The following is a 26,621-nucleotide window of genomic DNA, read 5'->3' as shown; positions in this document are numbered from 1 at the left end:
ATATTGTTTTCCATAGTGGCTGTACCAGTCTGCATTCCCACCAATATATTTATTATCTTAAGAACTGAAACTGCAGAATATTAAAATTACTTTGCATAACTCAGAAGCCATTTGATTATCCCAGTTTGAGGAACATTAATCCTTAACTCCAGGTTTATTGATCCACTAACAAATCCTCAAACATGGTGCCTCAATGTTTAGTGTAACTTCTGACTGAAATAAACTTACCTGCTTTGATAACTGTGTTCTCACCTTTTACAGCTTGCCTGACTTTATTCTCCCAAATAGAATCAGACAGCCTATCTTGCAAACCTCCCCATATCTATTTATCTTATCATTTATCACTGTTAATAATAGCATGCTACTTGTCCCTCACCCCCACCCCAAAGAGTAAGCTCTTTGATGGCAAGCGTATGTCTTGTCTTACCTCTGTACTCCCAGTTCCTGGAATCTCATGGGAACTCAATAAATTTTATGTGGGAATGAATATTCTAATAGGAGAAGGATACCATGTGCACAATAAGAGATAGATGCTTTGTCTCTGCAGTACTATTTTTTGAAGAAAGTGCAATTTGAATAATCCATATAATTGCAGAGAATATGACAGCCAATAAAATTTTATGCTTTACAAAAAATATTTCTGCTTTAGTATACGAATGGTGGCATATTCTCACCCATAGGTTCAAAAGGGCAGAACCTTTACAATCATATAGCTTATTGGGTTTAAAACTTTATTTAAAATCAAAGTAGCTTATCCCTAACAATTTATATGTGGAGTAGGAATATATAAAGCAGATAAACATGCAGAGGTCTTCATTATTGGGGTAGGAAAGGACATGGAGAGTCCCCTGATGAGCCTTCCTTTTGCAATCCCCTCCTCAACCCTGATACAGCCCTAAAAACACCTTAAGGAACTTTCTTGACCCTGAGAATACAGATTGAAAGTAACCTAATCTACCTAAGTTATTCCTTTCCTGCGCATCTCAGAAACATAAGCAGCCCACGTCAGCACCACCTGAATAAGGTGACCAGAAGCTAATAATTTCATAACACCAGCATTTCTTTCACTAGGCAGTTTTTAAAGAAAGCACTCATGGAATTACTGGTAAAATAATATATGAAGACAATAGACATTAATTGAGTACTTATTATTTACCAGACATTGACCTTTACCTGGATTCTGATTTAATCCTTTCAAACAACCCTGATGGTAGATATTTTATTATTCCCATTTTGCACATACGTAACCTGAGGCCTAGAAGGTCAAGTAAAAACTTAATGTATAACAGCTATTGAAAGTAAGGAATATTTCTAAAACTTCTATCCACTTTTCCTCTTTGTGTTATAATTCTACACTGGGAGCAAATTATGCCCCTTTGAAGATAGTTTTGTATCCTCTTCAGAAAGAAACTCTATTTAAAGTTCTAGCCTGTTTCTGACAATTATTTGATAGTTATCTAGTCTCAGACAAATCATGACTTCTCCATGGCTCAGTTTTCACACTGCAAAAAGAAAAATGGTTTTAATATCTTCTGCTTTAGATTAGATTCAGATGAAAGCATATGTAGTAAAAGTTGTGAAAGCTGTTTGTGCTATAGAAATGTAAAATATTTGATATATAAATCTATGAATCTTAGTGCTGAAGATACACATCCATTTTTTACATGTCAATTAATCATAGACCTTTTACTTGTCCTTGTTTTCCTAGCCTTTGGATATTTTACTATTGATGTGCTATTGAGGCAGATGGCCAAGGAATTGAATAAAACCCACTGTTTGCATTTTGTGTTACAGCATTTACTAAAATGCTTTGAAGGCTAAGGGTTTGAAAATAATGGGGTAGTTTATTGTTTGCCAGAAGATATTTTTCTTTACTTCATTTACAATTTACAGTTTCATTGGCTACTTAAAACAGTTTCTATCTAGACTGTAGGAAACATTTATAATCTGCAAAAGTATTATTAAATTGGCTTTGTTACAGTGTCTAAACTTATTCTTAGAATTGGACCTAAAAAATTGTAAAGCAGGGAGTGAATACATTATATTTAAATATCTTCATTGTCTTTGCCCAAAATAACAAATACTGATAAAGTTTTCGCTATTGTTTTTATCTTTAAGAGATACAATGAAGAAATTGGTTATGCCAAGTTATTGGACATTATCATTGATCAAATTCTGCCCATATTTTTAAGTCATTATTTTCATAGATGAGCTTTCTCTACCTAAAATGGTGGCATACATTTTCTCCCTTGATAGGGCAGTAGATAGAGTAAATGTTGTGAGATTACAAAATAAAGGAAGCAGGCTACTATAAGGGCCCTTAACTTGCTTTGTATCATGGGCCCCTTTGGCAGTCTGGCAAACCTATGGCACCTTCTCAGAATCATGTTTTTAAATGTAAAACATAAAATACATAGGATTAAAAAGGAAACCAATTATATTAAAATATACTTAAATTATATTTTAAAATTATGACTCCTTCCAGAGAATTAGATACTTACATTCACACAGAAACCTGTGGATATATTTTATAGTAGTTTTATTCATAATAGACAAAAACTGGAAACAATAATATCCTCAAGAGGTAAATGGTTAAATAACTGTAGTACAGCCATACCATGGAATATTATGCAATAATAAACAGGAATAAGCTAGTGCTATGTGCAATATGTGTATGAGTCTTCTGGGCATTATGCTGAGTGAAAAAAAAAACCCATGTGAAAAGATTGCTACTGTGTGGCAATGCTACGTATGACATTCTCGAAGTCAAAATTTATAGAAATGGAGAATAGATTAGTGACTGCCAGGGTTGGAGGACTGTGGGAGGGATTTAAGTATGGTTATGAAACAGCAACATGAGGGATCCTTGTGTTCATGGAACTATTTGGTATCTTGATTTTGGTGGTTGGATACATGAATTTACATGTGATTAATTTGCATAGAACTAAACATACACACACAAGTGTGAATAAAACTAGGGAACTCTGAATAAAACAGGTGGGATTTCTCAATGTCAGTATTTCAGTTGTTGACCCGTCCCCGCAGGTCGAGCAACGAGGACCCTAGAGGGGGAGTGAGGATAAGAAAGGGGCAAGAGGCACAAAGAATGGAGACAAGACAGTGCTCTGATCAAGTCTTGTTTATTCTTAGTCAAAGCAGTATTTTTGTAGCTCAGGAGAAGAGGAAGTTTTCATTAGGGAGGAGTGCAGCCGCAGCTGGGGCATTATCTGACAGATAAGAGTTAAAATGAAGGACAGCAACTCCCAGGAAGAGAAAGAGGGAAGTTGCCCTTAATTAGGAGCAGACAACTATTATGGGATAATGAGGCCATGCCAAGCAGAACTTTAGGATGCCGGTCAGCAAGACTTTAGCCGAGGAACTTTTTAGTTCCCCACAAGTTGTGATATTGTAAAATAGTTTTAAGCATGATGCTACCATTGGGGAAACAAAGAAGTTCTTTGCATTTTTCTTACAACTGCTTACATATTTACAATGACCTCAAAATAGAAAGTTTAATTCGAATATTGAAACACAATAATATTTCTTTATAAAATTTGTTAAATAACAAGACAAAGTGGCAGTTTGTATAACTAGGTTAATTTTGAAGAAATGGTAAGCGTACATGATATTTTGGAGACACTGCCACAAATGTGGTATTTGTGGTGTGATAGGAAATATCTGTGACTTCTATGAGTCATAGTGACCAAGTTGTAGGTACTGCTTATGGAGCTGTGATCTATTGTCTATATTCATAATTGGAAGAGATGCTGAATTCAAGTAAGCAGTTACTGAAAGTAAAGGTGTCATTTTTCCTCTTTCAAGTTTACATACTTCCTGAATTCGGACACAGGGTTAAGAACCCCTGGATTATTTTCTGTTTACATTTCATCATGTGATATATCTTCAGGGCCTCTGTCAAGTAAAAGGTAATGCTTAAGCTTTCTTTTATCAAGTATTGTGGGTGGTGAAAGGGCTAAAAAATGCTAGTAGTAACAGGTTATAGTTTTAAAGACTTATTTGGTACCATTCACCCTTATGCACATTGTTTACCATAATTGCTTAATACCAGTTATAAAAGGTAAGTATGGGTAGATTTTAAGTACGGAAAAGACCACACATATATTGTGTTTGATATGAAAGCGAAACATATCAAATTGTTTATTATGCAGATTGGTTAATTTTGAATATTATTAAATATCTTAATTAGCTTTCTCTAGCAAATCATTTAACAGTGGTTTTGCTTTTCATTGTTGATGTATCTCAGAGTATGTAGATCAACTGAGATTGTTTGACAAGAGACGTTTTACAAGAAGTGAAGTTCAGTGTTTTGGGATCAACATTCTACTTATTAAAATATCATATCCACATGGCTGGGTGGCTCAGTGGATTGAGTGCCATCCTGTGAACTAAAATATCCTTTTATTAATGTTAAAAATTAAAATTTGTGTATTTAATTGAGTAATTCCTTGATGATATTATGAAATATTTTCCTCTGTACTTTATAAATTATTTTTTCATACTTTAAAAATTAAATGTGTTTCATAACAAAAGAAATACCAATAGGGTGACATAATTTAAATATATGTTTGGAGTTTCTTTGTGTACTTGATATTTGTAACAGTATGTATGCTGCAAGAATACTTTAAATATTTTTTCTGTGATGGTTTTAGAGTCAAATTTGGGGGTAGAATGCTTATTAAACAATAAGTAATTTTTCATAGAAAATCTTACATTTTTAAAAAAGCTTTTTGGCTAATCATTTAAATGAATTTAGTCAATTCTTTTGGGACAAATGGTATGTATAATCTAAACAATTATGATATATCTACATTGCTGTGGAATTTTTATTTCTGTCCTCATATTTAGGGTATGTTCTCTTATTTATTTATTTATTATTTTTTAAGTATATTTTATTGATGATGTTGTTACAGTGGTTCCAGTTTTTTCCCCTTTGCTCCCCTCTGCCCAGTAACCCCCTTCCCTCCAGCAATCCCACCCTTTTTAGTTTATGTCCATGGGTCATGCATATAAGTTCTTTGGCTTCACCCCCTCCTATATTATTCTTAACTTCCCCCTGTCTGTTTTGTACCAACCAATTATGCTTCTTAATCCCTGCACCATATCCCCATTTCTCCCCCTCCCCCTTCCCAGCTGATAACCCTCCAAATGATCCCCATACCTATGATTCTGTTCCTATTCTGGTTTTCTTAGTTGGATTTTGTTTGTATTTTTTAGATTCAGTTGTTGATAGTTGTGAGTTTGTTGTCATTTTACTGTTTATAGTTTTGATCTTCTTTTTCTTAAGTAAGTTCCTTTAACATTTCATATAATAATGGCTTGGTGATAATGAACTCTTTTAGCTTTACGTTGTCTGGGAAGTACTCTATGTGCCCTTCCATTCTAAATGATAGCTTTGCTGGAGAGAGTGATCTTGGTTGTAGGTCCTTGCTTTTCATCACATTGAATACTTCTTGCTAGTCCCATCTTGCCTGCAAAGTTTCTTTTGAGGAATCAGCTGATAGTCTTATAGGAACCCCTTTGTAAGTAACTTTCTGCTTTTCTCTTGTTGCTTTTAGGATTCTCTCTTTATCTTTCACTTTTGGCATTTTAATTATGATGTGTCTTGGTGTGGTCCGATTTGGGTCAAGCTTGTTTGGGACTCCCTGTGCTTCCTGGACTTGTATGTCTATTTCCTTTGCCAAATTGGGAAGTTTTCCTTCATTATTTTCTCACATAAGCTTCCAATTTCTTGCTCTTACTCTTCTCCTTCTGGCACCCTTATGATTCGGATGTTGGCACATTTTAAGTTGTCCCAGAGGTTCCTAAGCCTCTCCTCATTTTTTTCAATTCTTGTTTCCTCATTCTGTATTGGTTGACTGTTTTTTCTTCCTCATGTTCCAAATCATTGGTTTGAACCCTGGTTTCCTTCCCTTCACCATTGGTTTTGTGTGGATTTTCCTTTGTTTCATTTAGCATAGCCTTCACTTCTTCCCTTATGTGTTTGCCATACTCAAGCATATCTGTCTAGCCTGTGAGCACTTTTATCACCAGTGTTTTGAACACTGCATTTGCTAGATTGGCTCTCTCCTTGTCTGTTCAGTTAGCTATCTCCTAGTCACTTAGCTCTCCCACTGGAACCTTGATCTGTTTCCCCTTTTGGGTCATACTTCTCTATCTCTTCATCTTGACAGGCTCCTGTGTTTGTTTGCCTCTGCGTCTTAGGTAGAGCTGTCACTCCTGTTACATTGTAAGGGGCAGAGCCTTAGGTATTTGTCAGTACAGGGCGACTCATTTCATCATGTTGTGGTGCTGTATGTGGGGGAGAGGTCTGAGAGGGAACAATGCCACTTGCTGAGCACTCACCCCTTTTCTAGGCATTTCTCCCACTTTCCTATGGGACCGGTGCCTTTGTAGCTGATGCCCTGGCTTTTTTTCCCAGAGTGGGTGGGTCTGTAGATGTTATAGGACCTTGGGGACTCTTTAAACAAGTGGACTCTGCCGAGAGACTGGCAGTTTTCTTCCTCTGCCTCCACCCCCACTGGTTTGCACAGTCCGAAGCAATGAGGCTTGACTTTCCCTGCCACTGGGATTGTGAGCTGCGTGGTTTGGTCTGAGGTTGGGAATACTCCCTGGTGTCCCTCCCAACTTTTTCAAATATGAGATTGCGCTTTGCACTGGCCTGTCACTGCCACCGCTGCCACCAGCACACTGCCTCCTCTCCACCCTGGCTCCTCCCATCCTATCTGTCTTGATGAGTATTTCTTCTTTATATCTTTGTTTGTTGGATTTCCATGCAGCTTGATTTTCTGGAACTTCTGGTTGTCGCTAGTTTTGAAGTAGTTGTATTCCTTAGTTGTGGAAGGAGACGCAACATGTCTGTCTAGGCCTCTATCTTGGCCAGAAGTCATGTTGTTGTTGTTTTTTTTTTTAAGATTTTATTCATTTATTTACTTTTAGAGAGAGGGGGAAAGGGAGAGAATAAGAGGGAGAGAAACATCAATGTGTAAAAGATACATCTTGCACACCCCCATCTGGGGACCTGGCCTGCAGCCCAGGCATGGTGACCTTTCAGTTCTCAGGCTAGCACTCAACCCTCTTAGCCGTACCAGCCAGGGTGAAAATAGCTTTTTAATTTCCTATACTTTTAAAGGTTTAGGAGCTTCTCAAAGGACAACACCATGACCTTTCAAGATGTAATTCCAAATTTGTTAAACTTCTGACATTGCTTTTTCAGAGAGCTGCAATCACAGATAAGAAACTCACTTGATTAAAGTAGCCAAATTAACCTTACTACATTAGGGTTTATAAATCATGGTCAATAATTGTAACAGTATTAGTCGTTTCATGTCAATAATATTGTTCATAGTCCTTGAAGATGACACCACTGATAGTAATTGATATTTGTGTCTGCATCATAATTGATGACCTATGTACAATCAGTTCTTCCTAGTGTCTATAGCAGGATAACTTATAGCTTAGAACTATGAAGCTTTCCTCAAATTTTAAGTAAATATGTTTTTACATTTAAGAATGACAGCTCATCCTCAGAACTGGCCATCCTCAATCACAAGTGGTATCTTCACTGCAAACTTAAAATGCTCCTTTTAGAGTATTGCTTGTCTGGTTTTGATACTAACATTTCATATCAGGGTAGGAGGATGTGATTATTATACTGACCCAAAGTACCTTTTTGGTTCTTTGTGTAGTATCTTAGAATAATACAAACATAGTCACATGGACAAGTGTCTCCATCCTAATGGTTTTCAAATTAAAAAATAGCTTCAAATTAGGAATGCTTTTTGTTCACCTAGCTTTAGAGTAGCATGATGTATGCTAATTGCTAACTTTGTCTGCATTATTTTTTAAAGATCAAATGGGCATAGTGGTAATTTTCATTAATCTCATGCAGAGCAGCTAATTAAATTTTTTATTATTATCCATCCATTATCTAGTTGTTTCCTTTGTTCAGTATTAGAACAGGGTGTTAATAATAAGCCATTCTTATATTACAGCCCTATTAAAGATAGTGAGAATTAGTTTAATATATTGCACTGTTTTGTTTTTAGGTTATGTCTTTAATTAGGTTGTACCATATTGATTATGCTGAAGATTCTTTGACATTTTGTAAAGAGATTTAAGAGTTAAATACTTGCTGCTTTAATTTTTTATTCAATATTGGGGAAAAATAACATGTAGTAGAAAAAGAAGTAACCCGAGGACTAGAATATTAGTGTTTTAGTCCTGCAAACTTACTAATTATGTGAACTTTGGTAATCACTGCTATTCTCAATTTCCGTAATTACGATATTAGAAGAGCTGATATTTAAGGGCCAGTCCAGCATTTATATGTTATCACATTGTCATAATTATCAAATATGAACTTAGGATAAAACCTCTAAGTCCTTCTAAGCTTGATAAAAGGCATTTGTTCTATTAAGCTCTATATATTTTTGTATTTTTCCATTAGATCTTTTGCTTTCACTCCTTATAACCAGAGATTATTCTAAATTATATAGTTTAAACTTGTTTCTAAGACTTGGGGAAGTGGTGAATATCAATGTGATGGGCTGGTCCAACTGTTGCATAGATAGTATCTCAGCAACCATCATATGGAAGCAGGGAACTAACATTGTCTGAGCAGCTTACTCTGTGAGGTGACAAAAAGAAAATGCCTCTTTTAGGCACTTCATATGCATTTTCTTACTTAATATTCATAATAATCATGAAGGAGTTAGATATTTATTACCCCTATATCATGGATGAGCCAGCAGGTTTATAGAGATTAGTGCAACAGCCTTCTTAAAGGTTACCTGGAATGTAAGGGAGGGGGCCATGATTCAAACCAGTGGCATTTTGAGTGTTCCCCAGATACCATCATACATTGTCCCAATTTACCTGTTCTATACTAGCATCTCTGAATATATTGCAATGGAACGCCTCAGATCTCTAATATTCTGAAGCGAAACTAAACTGAAGTTGGATGCTTCTGCATGTTGAAAACTCAGCAGTCATTCACTCATTTGTTTGTTCTCCATCCATTCACCCATTTGTCCTTTCATTCAATAAATATGTGTTGAGTACTTACTGTGTGCCAAGCACAGTGTTAAGATTTGGAGATACAGTGATGAAAAAGGTAGGCAAGATTGCTGCCTCATAGAGCTTATGTTTTAGTGAGGAAGACACAGTAAACAAAGAAAGAGCTGAAGAAGATAAACTTACATAAACCTAATGCACTAAATGGGTTTTACAATGGTGTTGTGATGGTAATTGGTGTGTAGAGGGCAGAAGGCTGTTGGGCTGAAACTGAAATGAAGAGATCCAGCAATGGAGAGGTCAGGAGCCAGAGTCTTCCAGACAGAGAAAACAGCAAATACAAAATTCATCCTACAGGAATAAGCTTTATATGCAAGCCTCCAGGGGACTAGTAGAGCCTTGTTATCCATTAATGAAGAAAAAAGTTTGAATTTCATATGAAAGTGGTATGTGGCAATAAACTTGCACAATTCTATACTATAGATGTTTACTTTTGGAGTTCCTTGTGGATTTGTATGTAGCCTTAATGGGTGGATAAATCAGTTATAGAAATGTGGAAATGATTTCACGGTGGTGGTTTTACTTACTGTGTCATGTATGTGGTGATTCATACAGTAGATTCTTGAACATCTATAAATCCTAACCAAGAAATATCAGGTCAGTGGCTAATACACAAAATATGGGCTAAAAGTATGAAGTTATATTCCTTGTTCTGCTATTGTTATGGATGGATTCAATAACAGCACACTTTTGTTGAGTCTCTCTAAATTCATTCACTGTGTTAGGTCCTTGGTATACATGAACTTACCAGTCCAGAAGAGAGATGGACAGAAATAATGACCTCTGCCCCAATATCTTACATGCCATAGGAGTGATAGTGCCATAGTACTATAAGGGAATAGTTTCCATACCTAAGACTTTGTCAGACTTTAAATGTTTACTATTTAATGGAATTTTTTAAAAAATCAGACATTAGGAATCATTAGGAATGATTGACAATTTCTATATTGAGAAGATATTTTCAATAAAAAGTCAAAACAATGATACCCTAAGGAGTCCATTTCTCATTATTAACACATTTTTAAAATTCTATATATTCTTTTTTTTTTTTTTTAGGAATAATTGACTTTATTAAGCGTCAGTGCTCTGCTCCATTTTCCAGTCCACTAATCTATTCAATCTACTTTTATTTTTTTATTTTTTAAATTTTTTAAATATGTTTCATTGATTATGTTGTTACAGTTGTCCCAACTTCTTTTCCCTCTGCTCCCCTCTACCCAGTGGCTCCCCTCCCTCCAGTTGTCCCCCCCCTTTTAGTCCGTGTTCATTAGTTGTGCATATAGTTCTTCTCAACCTATTCCTGTCTACTCCATTCCCTCCTACTATGCTTCTTAATTCCTGTACGATCTCCCTCCCTTCCCCCCCTTCCCTCTTCCTGGTGACCCTCCCCAATATGTTCCCCATACCTATAGTTCTTTTTCCACTCTCGTTGCCTACTTAGTTTGCCTTTGTTTCGATTTCCTAGCTTCTGCTGTTGGTTGTTGTGATGCAGTTTTCATTTTAATGTTCATAGTTTTGATCCTATTTCTCCTAAACCAGTCCCTTTAACATCTCATATAATAGTGGTTTGGATCTAATGAACTCCTTCAGTTTTACTTTGTCCTGGAAGCACTTTCTCTCCCCTTCTATTCTGAATGACAGTTTCGCTGGATTGAGTATTCATGGCTGTAGGTTTTGGATTTTCATTAATTTGAATATTTCTTGCCAGTCCCTTCTTGCCTGCAGGGTCTCTTTTGAGAAATCTACTGATAGTCTAATTGGGACCCCTTTGTACATGATTCTTTTTTTCTCTCTTGCTGCTTTTAAGATTCTCTCTTTATCTTTAATTTTTGACAATTTGATTATAATGTGTCTTGGAGTGGTTCTCCCTGGGTCCAGTTTTTCTGGAACTCTCTGTGCTTCCTGGCCCTGTAAGTCTATCTCCTTCTCCAAGTTTGGGAAGTTCTGCTTCATTATTTTTTCACATAATTTTTCAATTTCTAGTTCTTCTTCTTCACCCTCTGGCAATCCTATTATCCGAATGTTCGAATGCTTGTAGCTGTCTCAGAGGTTTCTGATCATCTCACTTTCCTTACTTTTTGTTTCCTCTTTCTGCACTGGTTGTCTGTTTGTTCCTTTTCCTATGTTCTGGTTTGTTGATTGATCTTTGGATTTTATTTCCTCACCACTTGTCTCGTTTGTGTTTTCGTTCATTTCAGTATGAGTAGCTTTCGTTCCTTCCCTGTCTTTTTCAAAATCTTTTGTTAATTCTGTAAGCCACCTTATGTCTATAGCTCTGAACTGAGCCTCAGAAAGGTTTCTTATTTGTTCCTCTGTCATGTCTCTCATCTGCTGCCCGGTGAGCTGCGTCACCAGTATTTCAATCATGGTCTGTTTCATCCTGTCAGTTTTCTGTTTACCTTTGTCTCCTGGATGGGCTGTAGGGTGCGGCACCCTGTGCACTTGTCACTGCCCGGCAACCAGGGACCTTTTTCACCACTCTGTGGCACTTTGTGTGGGGGCGGGAGTTCAAGATGAATTCCTGCCATTACTCTCCGCTGAGACTGGGAGGCTTCTTCCCCATGGCCTCACTGTCCAAGGCAATGGGGGGGGTCTCCCTTCCCCAGTATTGGAATTGTGAACTGTCGGGTCTCGACTGCGGCCAGGATTGCTCCCCTGGCATTTCTCACAGTCCCGCCATTATCCCCACTGCTATCACGGAAAGCACAGCCTGAGATTTCTGTCCTGAGTCCGATTTTGCCCCTCCAACCCGTCCAGACGAGCACCGCTGGTTTATAACTTTATATGTTGGGCTTCCATGTAGTTTTATTTTCTGGAATTTCTGGTTATCTTTGGTTTTGATGTAGTTGTATTCCCACTCGGTTGTGGAGGGAGACAGAGCGTGTCAGTCTAAGCCTCCATCTTGACTGGAAGCCCCTGATATTTCAATAAATGTGGATAATGTATAATGCTTTATATTAAATTTTATTCACTGTGTTTTGTGGAATAGAATATAAATACCTTAGCTAGGAAAATTAATAAGATGATTGCTAAATGTTCATCCTGTGAGTTTAGGAGCAGCTAATGTTAATCCTAATGCCTGGATTGTAAATTTATGCGTTCCTGTCAGAGCAACTCAATTCCATATTCCATTTAGGTCATGAGCACCAGCAGTGTGATTTTCTTTTAAATGAGGCTAGGGAGAGTGTTGAGATATGTCCAACATGATTTTACCGCATCAGTTCTATGACTGTGGATTTTTAAGGGCCTAGCACTCTTCACCTTCACATAATTTTACACAGTAAAATCTTAATATCTTAAATCTGTGCATTATTTTATTTTAAAAGTTTTACAAAAATATGTGGTTTGTCTTAACTGCTATCCTTTTCTTAAATAGGGAGGACTGAAAAACAGCAAACATGAATGCACCCTGTCTTCACAAGAATATGTTCATGAATTACGATCTGGTATTTCAGATGAGAAACTTCTTAACTGCCTAGAATCTCTGAGGGTTTCTTTAACCAGCAATCCTGTCAGGTAGGTGGTTCTTATTTGTTTTGATATGATTCATACAATTTATACTGTATATAATTGTTGGGAATATAATCAGTCATATCATTTGAACCTGAAGATTTTCTAACCAGAAGTCTGATGCTACCTAATATAATAAAACAGCAGTGTCTAATATGAGGGTGTAAGCATTTAAAAAGTGTAGTTAATCTGATCTCTAATACTGTTCAGTTTTAAGAATACAAATATTACTTATATGTTTAATTCATCTTTGATTATATAAACATGGATCCAAAAGTTGAATATGCACATTTACATGGAAATCTCGGTACTCAGGTAATTTATTTGTAAAACAAATTCAGTTTTTGGAGAAGGGCACAAAACCTGGAATTAGCGTCTGGAGGGAGGACCCCTTGTTGTATATACTTTCCCTGCTAGGTGAGCGTTCTAGGAATCCATCTGTATAAGTGTACCAAGTGGCATTATTGTGAGAGGCTGTATTTGGCTTCAGTGAATTTTTTTGGAAAACTCTTTCATTGTGTTTGCCCATTTCATAATCAGTTATTTATGAGTGCACCTGCCCACACTGTGCTGACTGTTCAGTAATTTTGGACCAAAAACTGCATGACCCGTATGACCTACCCTTCTTATTCACCTGATCTCACCTTGAGCAAAATTTTTTTTTTGTTTCCCCGGATGAAAAAAGTGCTCAAAGGAAAATGTTTTGCTGTTGTGAAAAAGGTGAAACAAAAAAGGGCAGAAGCACTAAAAGTCATCAAAATCGATTATTTCAAAAATGGTTTTGAGCAGTGGAAAAAACATCTCCATAGGTGTGTTGCATCAAATGGAGAGCGCTTTGGAGGTGATTGAAGTTTAAACATGTAAGAATAAATAAACAATTTTTTGTAAAGAAATTCCAGTGATATTTTTTGGCACCCCCCCCCTTGTATTGGCTCTATGATATTATTTATTTTTTAATTTGAGAAGTAAATATAATTTTATATTTAACACATTTTAGATATACTACTTACACGTTTCTGTAATTTGGGATAGCAAAAATTTGATTATTTTAACCAATAAAAGAAGTAAGAGAAAGCATTAATAAAGTGTTCAAAATTGTTGAAAAGGAATTTTCAACAAGTTTCTTGACAATGGCGTATTCCAGTAACTGATGTTCCTATATTAATCATAAAGAACCTTTAAATTATACCAAAAAATAAAATATTTTTATATGGAACATAGATTATCAGTTCAATATGAAAATACATTGGGATCTACTTACACAATTGCTGCCCTCTTAAGTTCAGAAATTAATGCATGAGTATACAGAAATCAAATTTTGATTTTATACATGTTTTTCATAACATATAATGGGGTCACATCTTCTCTGACCTAGCTATAGAGCCTTGAAAATAATTTAGAGCTCAGTCATTTCCTTGGTATTTATGTATAAATTCAAATATACCATACTACCATTGATTCTTGAACAACATGGGGGGTAGGTGTGCCCACTGCCAGCTGACTAGAAAATTGGCTTATAACTTAACTATCTGCATAACCTGGATTCCCAGTGCCAGTTGACCCTTGAACAGTACAGGTTTGAACTGCACAAGTATATGTGAAACTGTGTTGTTCAAGGGTCAAATTTATCTATTAATCTATCTTTTTAATTCTATTTTTAAAAATCCTCTTTCAAAGTTATGCTTTTAGAGAGAGAGAGAGAGAGAGAGAGAGAGAGAGAAAGAAAGAGAAAGAGAGAGAAAGGAAGAGGGGGGGAGAGAGAAAGAAACATTTATGGGTTGCCTCCAGTGCCCCATGGAGAGGGGGTGTGGGGAGGCCAACCTCAACCTTTTGTTGCTTTTGTTGTTGGGGTGATCCAACAAACTGAGCCCCCCAGCCAGGTCAGCTATATTTATTTTTATCTATATGCATTTAGCAGAAAAACTGGAAAATTATAATTCTACAATAATAACTTCAAAGAGGAAGTGGTAAGATGAACTTACATTTCAATACAATCATTCAAATGTGGCTATCTTGCTGTTTTTTCCAGAGTGCCTCTGGTTTTAATGATTTGAATAGTATGTGAATTATTTGAGAATAGTAACCTATTGTGGTGATACCCCATGCCATATCCACCCTGCTCCCCCATCCTTCAATCCTTTCCTTCTAGTCGCCCTTCACCAACTAGCTACCCTCATGCCCCTGCCTCCTTCATCCCTATGTGACCTACAGCACTCTGCCACAGTGCATTTTAGTGTTCCAAAATTTCTTTTGAATGGTTAACTAGTTGAACGAGTCAAAAATTAATCTGTAAAAAGGGACTATAAGAAATATGCTTCCTGTTTAATAATTTGAACAAATATTTGAGTTATTTCATAACAGTAACCATGGTGGTGGTTTACGCCCTCACCACCCCATCCCCCTATCACCCTCAACTCTTCTTCCCCTCACATAACCTACAACACTCTATTATAGTGCACTTGCGTCCTTTCAAATTTCTTTGGAATGGTTAACTGATTCAATGAGTGAAGAAATTAATCTTTAAGAAGTGACTGTAGAAGTCCTTACTGGTGTGACTCAGTGGGTTGGGTCTTGTCCTGCAAACCCAAGTTCCACTGGGGTCAGAGCACATCCCTGGATTACAGGTAGGCGGGCCCCCCGTAGGGGGTTGCGAGACGCAACTGATGGACACGTTTCATTTTCTCTGGCATATCTATGTTTCTCTCCTGCTCTTTCTCCCTCCTTTCCCCTTTCTCTAAAAATAAATAAATAAAATCTTTTTTAAAAAAGGAAGGAAAAGAACTGACTGTGGACAAAGTTGTGAAATTTAGGAATGGCAGGGTCAGGGGAAGTTAGCAAAAATGCCTTTTTATTAGATGGCAGGAAAGGCCTGAAATTATACGCTGGCCTTTTAAAATGTAGCCCTGCAAGTACTAGACAACTGCAAAGAACTATGCGATCAGGAGAAAAGCTGGCAGATCCTGACTGGCTACAGGCAACTGTATTCTGGTAGCTGATTGGATCCATGGGTGACGTGAGGCTGCATACGTCCTCACCAGCCATGCGTTCAGTGGTAGCCCTCGGTTGAAGTAGAAGCTAACTTGAGGAATTCACTGAGTAGAGCGAAGTCCCACGGACTTAACTGCCTGCGATTTCGTTAAAATGAGTAGGAATGGGTTTGGGAGCCATGGTGGCCTCTCTGCTGTGAGGGGAACCAGCGGCAACAATGACGCACCCTCCCAGGGCGGCCCAGCTCCTGTTCTGAAGGCTCCAAGATCCCGGGCTCGAATCGAGAACATTGTACCTTGTTGTATGAACCAGCTGCTCACAGCCACTCTGGTTGACTATGTTTTCAAGGTTAGGGGGATAGTGGTTTTCCAGGTCTCAATCTTGGGGATCATTAGGAAGGCAGAGAGAGCGCCAGACTACATTCTTTACAAGATTGATGATATGACCACCAAGTCTATTGACGGCCGTCACTGGCTACGCAGAGGTAAAGCAAAGCAGAAGCTGACTCCATGCCTGGTGGGAGTTTATGCTAAAGTGCTTGGTATCCTCAGAGGTATTGGAGAGGGGAAAATCCTTGAGGTATTGCAGATCCGCATCCTGGAAGACGTTAATGAGTTCACCTCACATATTCTGGAAGTGGTCAATTCGCACATGATGCTGGCTAAAGCCCAGGAAGTGGCCTTTGTGCAAAGTGCACTTCTTGCTCCATCCAAAGTGGATCAGGGTCCACGTGACCAGCCTCGAGTCCATTCAGAAAGAGGTGTTGTGTTTAATTCAAGAGTGCCCTCTACAGGAAGGCAAGAGCATTTGCAAGATCCAGACCGAGCTTCGCAGCCTCGGCATCAACGCCATTGAGGAAGCCCTTGAATATCTGATGGTCGAGAGCCATATCTACCCTACTGCGGATGGAGAGCATTTTAAATCTGCTGATTGAAGCGCCGAGAAGATTTTTCATTTCCTGAAGACACCTGACTGCAACTGTGACTAAGTTTTACCTGTTGACGTTTAGGAAGAAAAGATCTCAACTGGCATCGTGTTGGAACCTCACTGCTTTTCCAACTGTTTTGAACTTTTCTGTTTTTCTAACAGTATTTGAAGCTCAGAGGAAGATTGTGATGGATAATTGATTGGACTTTGCAGTTTTTACCATCAAGCAAATGAAAACACTCTTGATCAGATGAATTTTTGGGAGGAAACGGTACAGAAAAAAGTTGGAAATTATTTAGTTGCATGGGAGCTTCTTGTTTCTGAAATATTTATGATTTAAGCAAAAGCAGATGCAGTCATAGAGCCAACTAAGAGACAAAAAAAATTCTGTTGTTTTTGCATTAAACTTATTTTCTGTTTGGATTTGGCTTATTATAGTCATTGTTATCTCTTGCTAAATCTAGCAATTAATTAATTTAAATTTGTTAATGATAGAAACGTGTGGATTCAAATGCTTAGTTCCACTGTTTATTGACTGATTTACTTTTCTTACCATAGGTTTATTTAAAAATTAAGATTATACTATGTTTAAATAACAAGGTCATCTTTGAATGCTTGTACAAAAATGTGATTGTTTAATGGATATTTCAAATAAGATGTGATATTTGGATTAAATTACAATCTATTGTAGTTACATGGTACATTGATGCCTGACTTTCTGTAAATTTGATGTTCTAAAGAATTATCTATAGTCCTATATGCTCTATTTTATATATAATAAGGTTTTATTCTTATAGGTTAGGCAACCAAATAAAATTAATCATATGAGAATTAAGCTTAGTAAGTTTGACTGAAATTTATTTGAACATTTTATTAAAATATTTTTGTAAAATCTTTATTTTGATTTTTTCTAAGTGATTTTTTTTCTAAGTACAGTTGAAAAAAAACTTTTTTTAAAGGAATAATAGTTTTAATTATCCAGAATAATTTTTCTCTTCTCTATGTAATACCAATAACATCTGTTATATCTTTGTCTTAGTAATGCATTGTAGTATAGATTATATTACTATGTGGGACTTAAAAAAAGTTGATGTAAACCCTCAGTAATACTTAAAGATGGTATCTTCCAAGCTACTAATTTTATTTCATTAGAGAAGACAACAGGTAGAAAAATAAAGCATCATTTGTCTTACTTGGTTACAAAAAGATGCAGCAAAAACAGAGAAAATCCTTTAAATGCACCATTGCCAGTAATCCGTTCTGTTAAGGAGACAGTCATAATATGGCCTCTCATTGTCAGCCTTTACAAAACCACCAATTCTTACTTAAGCATTCTGAGGCATAAATTTTACTTTTCTTCCCCTCAAGAGCAAAGAAATCATTAAGTGGCACCTTTAAACCTCAAATGGTTAACATACAATAAACCTGTTTTTATACTCTGTTGAAAAGGTTACTTACTTTGGGGAAAATCATACTGGGGGAGAAAAAATGAGGGGCATATTCCTTCCTCAGAGTCTGAATACAGAAAGAAATAGTCCAGGAAACATAATTTTTTTTTGTGATATTGTTTATAAAAAGGCATGAAACCTGAGTTTAAAATCTGATATTTTTATGACTTTATAGTCCAAGTTTATTCAACTGGCCCTTGGATGGGTATCCACGTTTTTTCCTCTACTCTAGAAATATTCCATCAGAATGAGAAAAAAGGCAAAGAAAAAAAAAGGAAGAAAAACAAAGTTTTTGGGGGCTGCCTTTGTGCCTGGGAACTGATGTGATACCTACACCTGAATTTAAGGCCCAGTACCATCCCCTTTTTCTCCCCATCCTGAGGGGAACTGTCCATGTATATTCCTTGGGGACCTTTTAAGGTTTGTTAATATTCTAGTACCCATCTCCCTCTTATTCTTCTGAATGGAATCATGTGCCTTCCTGGGATTCTGCTGCAGGTAAGGGACTGCAGTGGAAAAATAGTAAATAGGGCTAACTGTAATATGAGTTGAAATCAACATTTTTAAGCAGAATATAATTATTAGAATATTTTATACATGCACATTTGGTGCATGTTAGTGATAGGAGATTTTTAAAAATTCACTTTAAACCACCTTCATGAATACTTCTTTTTCAATTATGTTTAGATAGTGAATTACTTGTCTTGTGTTCCCCTTCCTTGCCAGTTGTGCTTTTTATGTGAGCCAAACCTTTGAGGATAAGATACAGATCCTGGGGAAATATTATCAACTATTTTGGGCAGGAATATTTAAGCCTAAGGAATCTGAAGAACTTAGTTGATGACTACAGTCTACTCAGGGTTGTTTTTCTATGGCTCCTAGGCATGTGAAATATATGCACTTATATTAAAGTTGATTCTAAATTAACTGAAAAAATAAATTTGAAAAGCTTGTCATAAATGTTAGTAAAAATGTTGAGTATTACTTTTACCTGGTAATAATAGACTTTGAGTATAATCTGAGAAATATAAATTATTGGCTTTTAAAAAATTTCAATCTGCTTTTTATTATGATGAGTCAAAAATGATAATCATCAAGAATTTGCATTCATCAGACCTACTCTATGCATTTAATGTTAAGTTTAATTTTGATAGCTTAAATTCAATTGACTTCTAAAATGGTCATTAAAATAACAATAACTGAATAATATTAAAATAATAATTACCATTTTAATTGAATTTATTGGGCTGACCTTGGTTTGGAAAATCATATAGGTTTCAAGTATACAATTCAATAAAACATCATCTGCACACTATCATGTGAATATTTTAACATTTCATAGTATTTACCTGATAGACACTGTTTTAAGAGTGTGTGTGTGGGTGTGTATGTCCATTCATCCTTCCCTGTTATACCTAGATTTATATTTCCAGCTCAGACTCTTTCTTTAAATTCAAATTCTGTCTCCAAATGCCTTCATGGAAGTCTTAAACATTAAAAAAATAATAATAAGGAACACTGTATAGCATTCATTATCCCCCAGGAAATGTTCTAAGAACTTGAAGTACATACATTCAACCAGGTTGTCTTTATTATTAGTAGTAGTATTGTTCTCATTTTATAGATGAGAAAATTGATGTTTAGAAAGTTTAGGTAATTTTCTCCATTTTAATGTTAAATGGCTACTAAGTGTCAGAGCTGAGATTCCAACTCAGACAGTGTGTCTTCAGACCACTTTTTTTATTCCTCCTCACAATAAGGAACATCTTTCAAAATATCCTCTTTCACTCTTGTCACATACTAAATATTTTGACATTATTTCTTACATTAAAATTTATCTGACTTCATTTTTAAAAATCCACTATGAAATCTTACAGCAAAAGGTATGAAGATATAAAAACAGATGTGAACTCACCTACCAGTTCAATATACAAAACTGTATTTTATTGTTGTAGAAAACTCAGCCATATAACTTAGATTAACTTTAATGATACTATAATACTTTTTGAGACTGTATTTTCACTGATTAAAAATCATCTGAAAGTCTACATGTTCTCTAAACCAATGCTATTTTTTTGAAGTGTGATATCTTTAGAATATATATCATTGCATTGAAAAGTCTCTTTTTCTGATGACCACATGGATCTGTATAGTGAAATTTGGGACTTATTTGCCCTGTGCATTAGGTATAGTACCTGTAGTAATTCAGATGTCATCTGTATGATATTTATATCCATTTATTACTACATGATAAATTAAGAAAATATTTTTTACTATTATACAATTAAGAGTTAGTTGTCTTTGGTAATAACTGGAGTAATTCAATGAATAACACCTAATATTATGTGGTTTGTTTTTACATACCAGAGGGATAGCCCATAAAGGAGTAACAAAAAAAAAATTCTTGTCCATATGGATCTTACATTCTAGTAAGAGAAGTCAGATAATTAAAATATTTTTTTTATTCATTTAGAGAAATGCAGAAAGAGAAGGAGGGAAAGACATAGGAAAAAATAAAGAAAGGGAAACATTGATTTGTTGTTCCACTTATTTATGTGTTCATTGGTTAATTGTTGTATGTGCCCTGACTAGAGAGCCGGTGCTCAATCTTGACATATTGGGATGATGCTCTAACCAACTGAACTACCCGGCCAGGGCAGGAACTCAAATAATTTTAAACTCAAATAATTTTATTTATATCAGATGGTCAGTGCAGGCCTCCTTGACTTTAATGGTATTTGAGCAGAGGTCTGAAGGAAGTGTGAGAATGAGCTATGTGGTTCACTGGAGAGAGAACATAGTTAGAAACAGGAAACAGCAAGAGCAAATGCTTGCCCTGTTCAGGAATGTCAAAGAGCCCAGTGGGATGGAGGCAGACAATGTAGAGTCTTGGGAACCATTGGAAAGACTTTGGCTTTTACTCTGAGAGAGCTGGGAAGCTGTTAGTTTTGAGAGAATAATGGCATGACTTGTCCTAGATTTTTAAAGAATAACTCTGTGTGGAAACAGGGAGCTAGAAATCTCACTGGAATTCCAGTGACAGTTGTATAGCTGTGCTTCTTGGAGGCTGATATAGAGGGTCATTTGAAATCCCGAGGTAGTCCTAGAGCCTGATTATTTTTGTCATGAGCCTCCCTTACCTCAGCAGCAGAAATTCATGGTACGTCACCCTAATTAGTCCCATTATCAGCTTCCTTTCATGATATTAACTTCCTGGCCTTTTCTGTATTGCCCAGGTGAGATTCTTAATGGGGTGATGCTGGTCCCCGTTTGGTTCTGCTTGGGCAAAGCTTTTTATGTGAGGCCAGCTCACTCTGCAGGCCAGCTTAAGTGCTTATCACATGACAATTCAGGCTCCACCATCCCTGATTGAGTCAGATTCCTTTGGTAAGGGAGAGGGTGGCAGTCCCTTGGACTGTTACCTCAGAAGGTGACTTTGGGGAGTGTTCCCCTAAGCAGGGGATATGAACTTGTGAGGCATCGGCCAGCACAATAACTTTAATAAGATGAGAAGGAAAGTTATTGTAAGGAAATCTCCTGAAGGTTAAGGATTATTTTATTCATCCTGTATATTCAGATTTTAACATTATCCCTTGTGGCATTACAAGTTGAGTAAATGGGAAAAAGTAACATTGCTACCATGAAGTGTCTCTAGTTTGCATGTGTGTATGTGTGTGTTTTGGAAAGAAGAGGAAAAACAAGGGGCACCAGTGTCCTTATTTTTCCTTTGAGTATCCTGAGAATTCTTTCCAAATTCTAGTATGCCACCTCCAAGCAGTGGTCTCTCCTTAGACTTACCTACCAGTAGACTCTGGTCCAAAAATCTTCCTTCCTGGTAAGGGCATACTCTCCTCAACCTACCCTTCAAAAAACTGGAGAAATGATGGTGGTAGGATTTGTGTCTACATTACATGGTTAAATAAGTTCTGGAGGTGTAGTGCCTTTTCCCCTCTTGGGAGTGCACAGTGAACATTACCATTTTTTTAAGTCTTTTAAAAGTCCTACAGGAAAGAAACTTGTTTGACTTGCTCAAAACCCAGAGTTTCCAAATTAAAAAAAAAAAAAAAAAAAAACACCTTATTTTATTCTTAAAAATGCTTATAACCATTTCATAGTCTAAACTACATCTTCTATTTCTATCAGATTTAAACCCACCAACAGCTATGGATATTGTTATCTGACCATCCCCTCATTTAAATCTCCCTCATAGAAACCAAAAAACAAGTAATCAAAACAACACAGCAAACAACTAAATAGTCTTCCTTTTGTATAGAAACTAATAAGCAAAGAAGAGCTATGAAACAACAACAAAAAATCAGAAAAGGAGGAAACCGGTGTAAGAACAGACCAAGAATGAGAATAGTTTATATAACACAGAAAACAAAGAAAAGAAAAATAGTCTATAAAAGGATAAATCACCTTGAATGCATAATGGCTTATATAACAGTAAATAACCCTTGAAATTCAACAGGAACCATTTAATATTATTGTTTTAGTTTCCTAGAACTTCCATAACAGTTATCAAAAAACTGGGTAACTTAAAAGAATAAAAAAACCTGTCTGTTGTGGCTCAGTGGATTGAGCACTGGCCTGCAAACCAAAGGGTCACCAGTTTGGTTCCCATTCAGGGCATATGTGTGGTTGCGGGCCAGGTCCCCAGTTGAGGGCACACGAGTGAGAGGCAACCACACATTGATGTTTCTATCCCTCTCTTTCTCCTTCCCTTCCCCTATCTCTAAAAATAAAATAAATGAAATCTTTAAAAAAAAACAAAAATGAAATTTCTCCTTTTACAGTTAAGGTGGCCAGAAGTCTGATATCAAAGTTTTGGCAGGAAGGTCCCTTCTCAGACTCTAGGCGAGGATCTTTCCTTGCTACCTCCAGCTTCTGGCAGTCCTTGGCTTAGGGCAGTGTACTTCTAAACCTATCTCCCTTGTCATATCTCCTCTATGTATCTTTGTGTCCTTTCTGTGTCTAGCATAAGAACACTTTTAACTGGATTTAAGGCTTTCCCTAATCCAGTAAGATGTTATCTCTACCCTTAACTATATCTGTAAATACCCTACTTCCAAATAAGGTCGTATTCTGCTTTCTATATAGATGATATTCAGCCTACTGCACTTGTGCATAGGAGAGTTATCCTTCAAGCCCTTGAAATAACAAAATTAAGCTAAATTCTGTCTAGGTAAAAAATTAACTAGTTCAAGATGTTTAAAAAAGTAGAACTATACACTACTGCTAGATCTACTTTTATGTATAACTCCTTAATGAAATTATTATTTTTTTTGCCTCATTCCCTTTATAAAGAAAATCTTTCTGTTGTTCTAAATTCTGAGAGACAGCCTGTTATAAGATAGAAGCACACTAGAATGTCAGTCATGAGAGCTGATTTCTAGTCCTAGATCTTTCACTTTCTGCAATTTTAGTCCAATCAGCAAGTGACATCTTTGAGCTACAGTTTCACCACATGTAAATGAGACTGGAGCCTTCTCGCTGTAAACTTCTATGTTTTATGTTCTCGCTTGCTTAATTCCTATCTTATTACATTTGTTATTGGAACTAGATTAGTTTTTAGAAATGATTTTAAAGAATAAGAAAAATTTTCCTCTGTAAGACTGAAAGATTTCTTAGAATTCCATTGTTTTCTTGCATTTATAAGTATTATATTTAATCAATGCCAGGCAGGTATTTATAATTTCCTTTAAAATATTGAAGAAAGCAATTTCCAAGTGTGTTACATAACAGTTATTTTTCTAACCTGATGTTCATTAGAATCTTGGCATTTGCCCTCTCATGGCTGGTTTTCTTCCCTATAATAGTTTTAACTGGTTTATTTTGGTTCAGCCCCTACTAAAATAATAAATTAATGAACACACACACACAAACACACACTGATAGCTTTGCTAAACATTTTCAAAGCACAATCATTTCAAATATTAAACAGTAAAAAATTTAAAATTCTTATGATATTTATTCATTCAGATGATAAAGGCTCTAAGAAAGTTATTTCATTATATTACTTTCTTCTAAAGGAAAATATTTTAAAATCTTTTTATAAACCATTAACTGGTTATATCCCAAATCACTCCCTTACTACAAATTTCCTTCAACAGTTGTTTTGTACTCTATTCACCTGCACCTGCTTATGTGCTATAATAGTTTCATGTATGTATGTCTGCTTTTCTCCTTTAGATTTTAGACTCCCCTGGGGAAGGAGCACTCTTGCCCTCTTATTGTTTCATAATGGCAGGTAGGATATAATTTGGGTATAGTAATATGTGATTTGATGTGGATATTGACCCATCATAAATAACAACCGATGCTTCTCTAGCAGTGAGAATGAATTTGCATAAATCTGGCATTATTTTGCAGCTATGCATTTTTAGATGTAATCAGAGCAAAAGAATGAAGCTAACTTCCTCCAAACAGGAATGTAAACTGCTCCTTTGATTTGAACTATAGTAATAAGCTACAGACTATATGACATGCTTTACGCAATTGTCTTTTTACTGTTACATGTTAAATTAATGAAATTGAATGTTTATAACTCTATTAACACCCTAAAAATCCATGAAATTTGACTATAAAATAAATCTCAATCTGCTATCACAAATTGCATTAGGCTCTGCATATACCATGAACTATGTGTTTTAGAATGAGGGTTGTTTTACTTACAGAATTTTGTTCATATTCCTTTACTGAAGTTTATGAAAGGAAGCAGTACCTGCTGAGAAATGACCAATGAGTTAGGACAATTATATTGCCAGCCAACCCATTAAAGGATTTATAAGTATTTGTCAATATATTCTATGACGATCCAAAGAAATGTATAGCAATAAATCATTGTGAATAAGGTTTCTCAACACATGACACAAAACAGCAAATACTGGTTTGAAGAATAGTACCAGAGAGTTGTGATTGTGTAGAATTGTTTGCAGAGTTGTTGTGAAACTGCCTAATAGCTTAAGGGGTATTTTACCTCACTAGCAATTTTTTTTCTTTTTTTACTTGGAATCTTAGTGGTTGATCTGCCAAACTCATGGCAAAGTGTGTATGTTCACTTTGTGCACTGATAGCTTCCTCAATCTATGTCTTTAAGCAGGTGAAAACAAAATATCCTTTAGAGTTGATATATGTGTAATCATTTGTATTACATCTAGAACATTGTTTTTACTTGATATTTTCTAACTTCCCTTTAGATTTAAACATTTTTCTTGTGCATTAACAAATGTGCATTTTAACATAATCATTGTAATGAAATTGCTATTGACAGTAATAATTAGGAATAGAAAGCACTTTCTGAATTATGGATGTTAATAAATGTTTAAACAGCTTGTATTAAAATGATTAAAAACTCAGCAAAGGAACCAACACTACTTAGAAGGTTAATATAAAGGTAGGTGCAGATCAATACACTTAGAACATTTTGCATTGGTCTACCTATGAAAAATGGAATAATGAGAACAATTTTTGTGTGATGCAGAAATGTGACCAGGACTTGAGCACATCTCATAAAGCAGTATTACTAAAGCAGGGTTGTTTACTATTGGTATTTTAAATTTGTTTACTTTAACTTTTAAATGCATAAATCATTTTAGGAGCTCCTAGTACATTTTTACATAGGACAGACAGTAGTGCATTTAGTGCACTTATGTTAAGTTTCATGCTTTCTTTTAAAATGTTGAGCAATAATTTGAAATAACAGCAACCATATCTATGCTCATATGGCTAAGTTGGTACCATATATATTGACATTGGATTTTTTAATTATGTAATTTTAGCTTTAAAACACAACTTTAAGGCAGATCCAATATTATTGCTCATAATAGAAGAAACTGCTAATTAAATGGATTTTTTTTAATTCTTTTAAAAAATTATTTATTTATTTGTTGGTTTTAATTTTATTTTTAGAGAGAGGGGAAAGGAGAAAGAGAGGGAGAGAAACATCACTGTGTGGTTGCCTCTCACTTGCGCCCCTAACTGGGGACCTGACGTGCAACCTAGTTATATGCCCTGACTGGGAATCGAACCAGCGACACTTGGCTTGCAGGCCAATGCTCAATCCACTGAGCCACAGCAGCCAGGACTATAAATGGATTTCTTAATGGAATATAAATTTTTTTTATTAAATCAATTTGTTATTCTATTACATTTGTCCCAATTTTTACAACTTTGCCCTCCTCCACCCATCCCCTCCATCACTCCCACAGTCAATTCCCACACTGTTGTCCCTGTCCCTTGTCCATGGGTCATTCACACATGTTCTTTGTCTAGTTCCTTCCTCTTCTTTCCACCATTATCTCCCTACCCCCCAGATCAAAAAAACTGTGGTACATTTACTCAATGGAATACTATGCAGAAGAAAGAAAGAAGGAACTCCAGCCTTTTGTGATAGGATCGATGGAGCTCGAGATTATGCTAAGTGAAATAAGCCAGTCGGTAAAAGAATACTAAAGTTCATTCATTTGAAAACATTTTATGTACATTTTATTGCATTTTCACTATATTGAATATTTGTTTTGGTAAGAAAATGCTTATACATATGTGGCATTTGAAATATTTTTATTTTTATTTATATAAATTAATTTAAAGGTTTCGAACACATAGTGAAGTTTTACATACTTATCATTAAGGGACTATTACTGAAAGCACTTG

General features: G+C 35.9%; 2 protein-coding genes across 3 annotated transcripts in view; both read left to right on the top strand.

Moving 5' to 3' along the window:
- The window catches only part of DIAPH2 (diaphanous related formin 2), a 1,048,823-nt gene that overhangs the window by 203,800 nt on the left and 818,402 nt on the right, over positions 1-26,621 (top strand). For both annotated transcript variants that reach the window (XM_090264504.1, XM_090264503.1), the window contains one exon: positions 12,470-12,609. In XM_090264504.1, the coding sequence (XP_090120630.1) occupies positions 12,470-12,609 (140 nt within the window). The remainder of the gene's footprint in view (positions 1-12,469; positions 12,610-26,621) is intronic.
- RPA4 (replication protein A4) lies at positions 15,745-16,637 on the top strand. The gene is given in 2 exon segments (XM_090265414.1): positions 15,745-16,338; positions 16,340-16,637. Coding segments are annotated over 2 exon segments (780 nt in total). The 3' UTR covers positions 16,526-16,637.

The sequence above is a fragment of the Furipterus horrens genome, unplaced genomic scaffold, assembly GCF_987537825.1.
Source record: "Furipterus horrens unplaced genomic scaffold, mFurHor1.1.pri manual_scaffold_17, whole genome shotgun sequence".
Classification (NCBI taxonomy): Eukaryota; Metazoa; Chordata; class Mammalia; order Chiroptera; family Furipteridae; genus Furipterus; species Furipterus horrens.
Note: the sequence above shows the minus strand (reverse complement) of the source record. Positions and strands in the feature narration are given on the sequence as shown.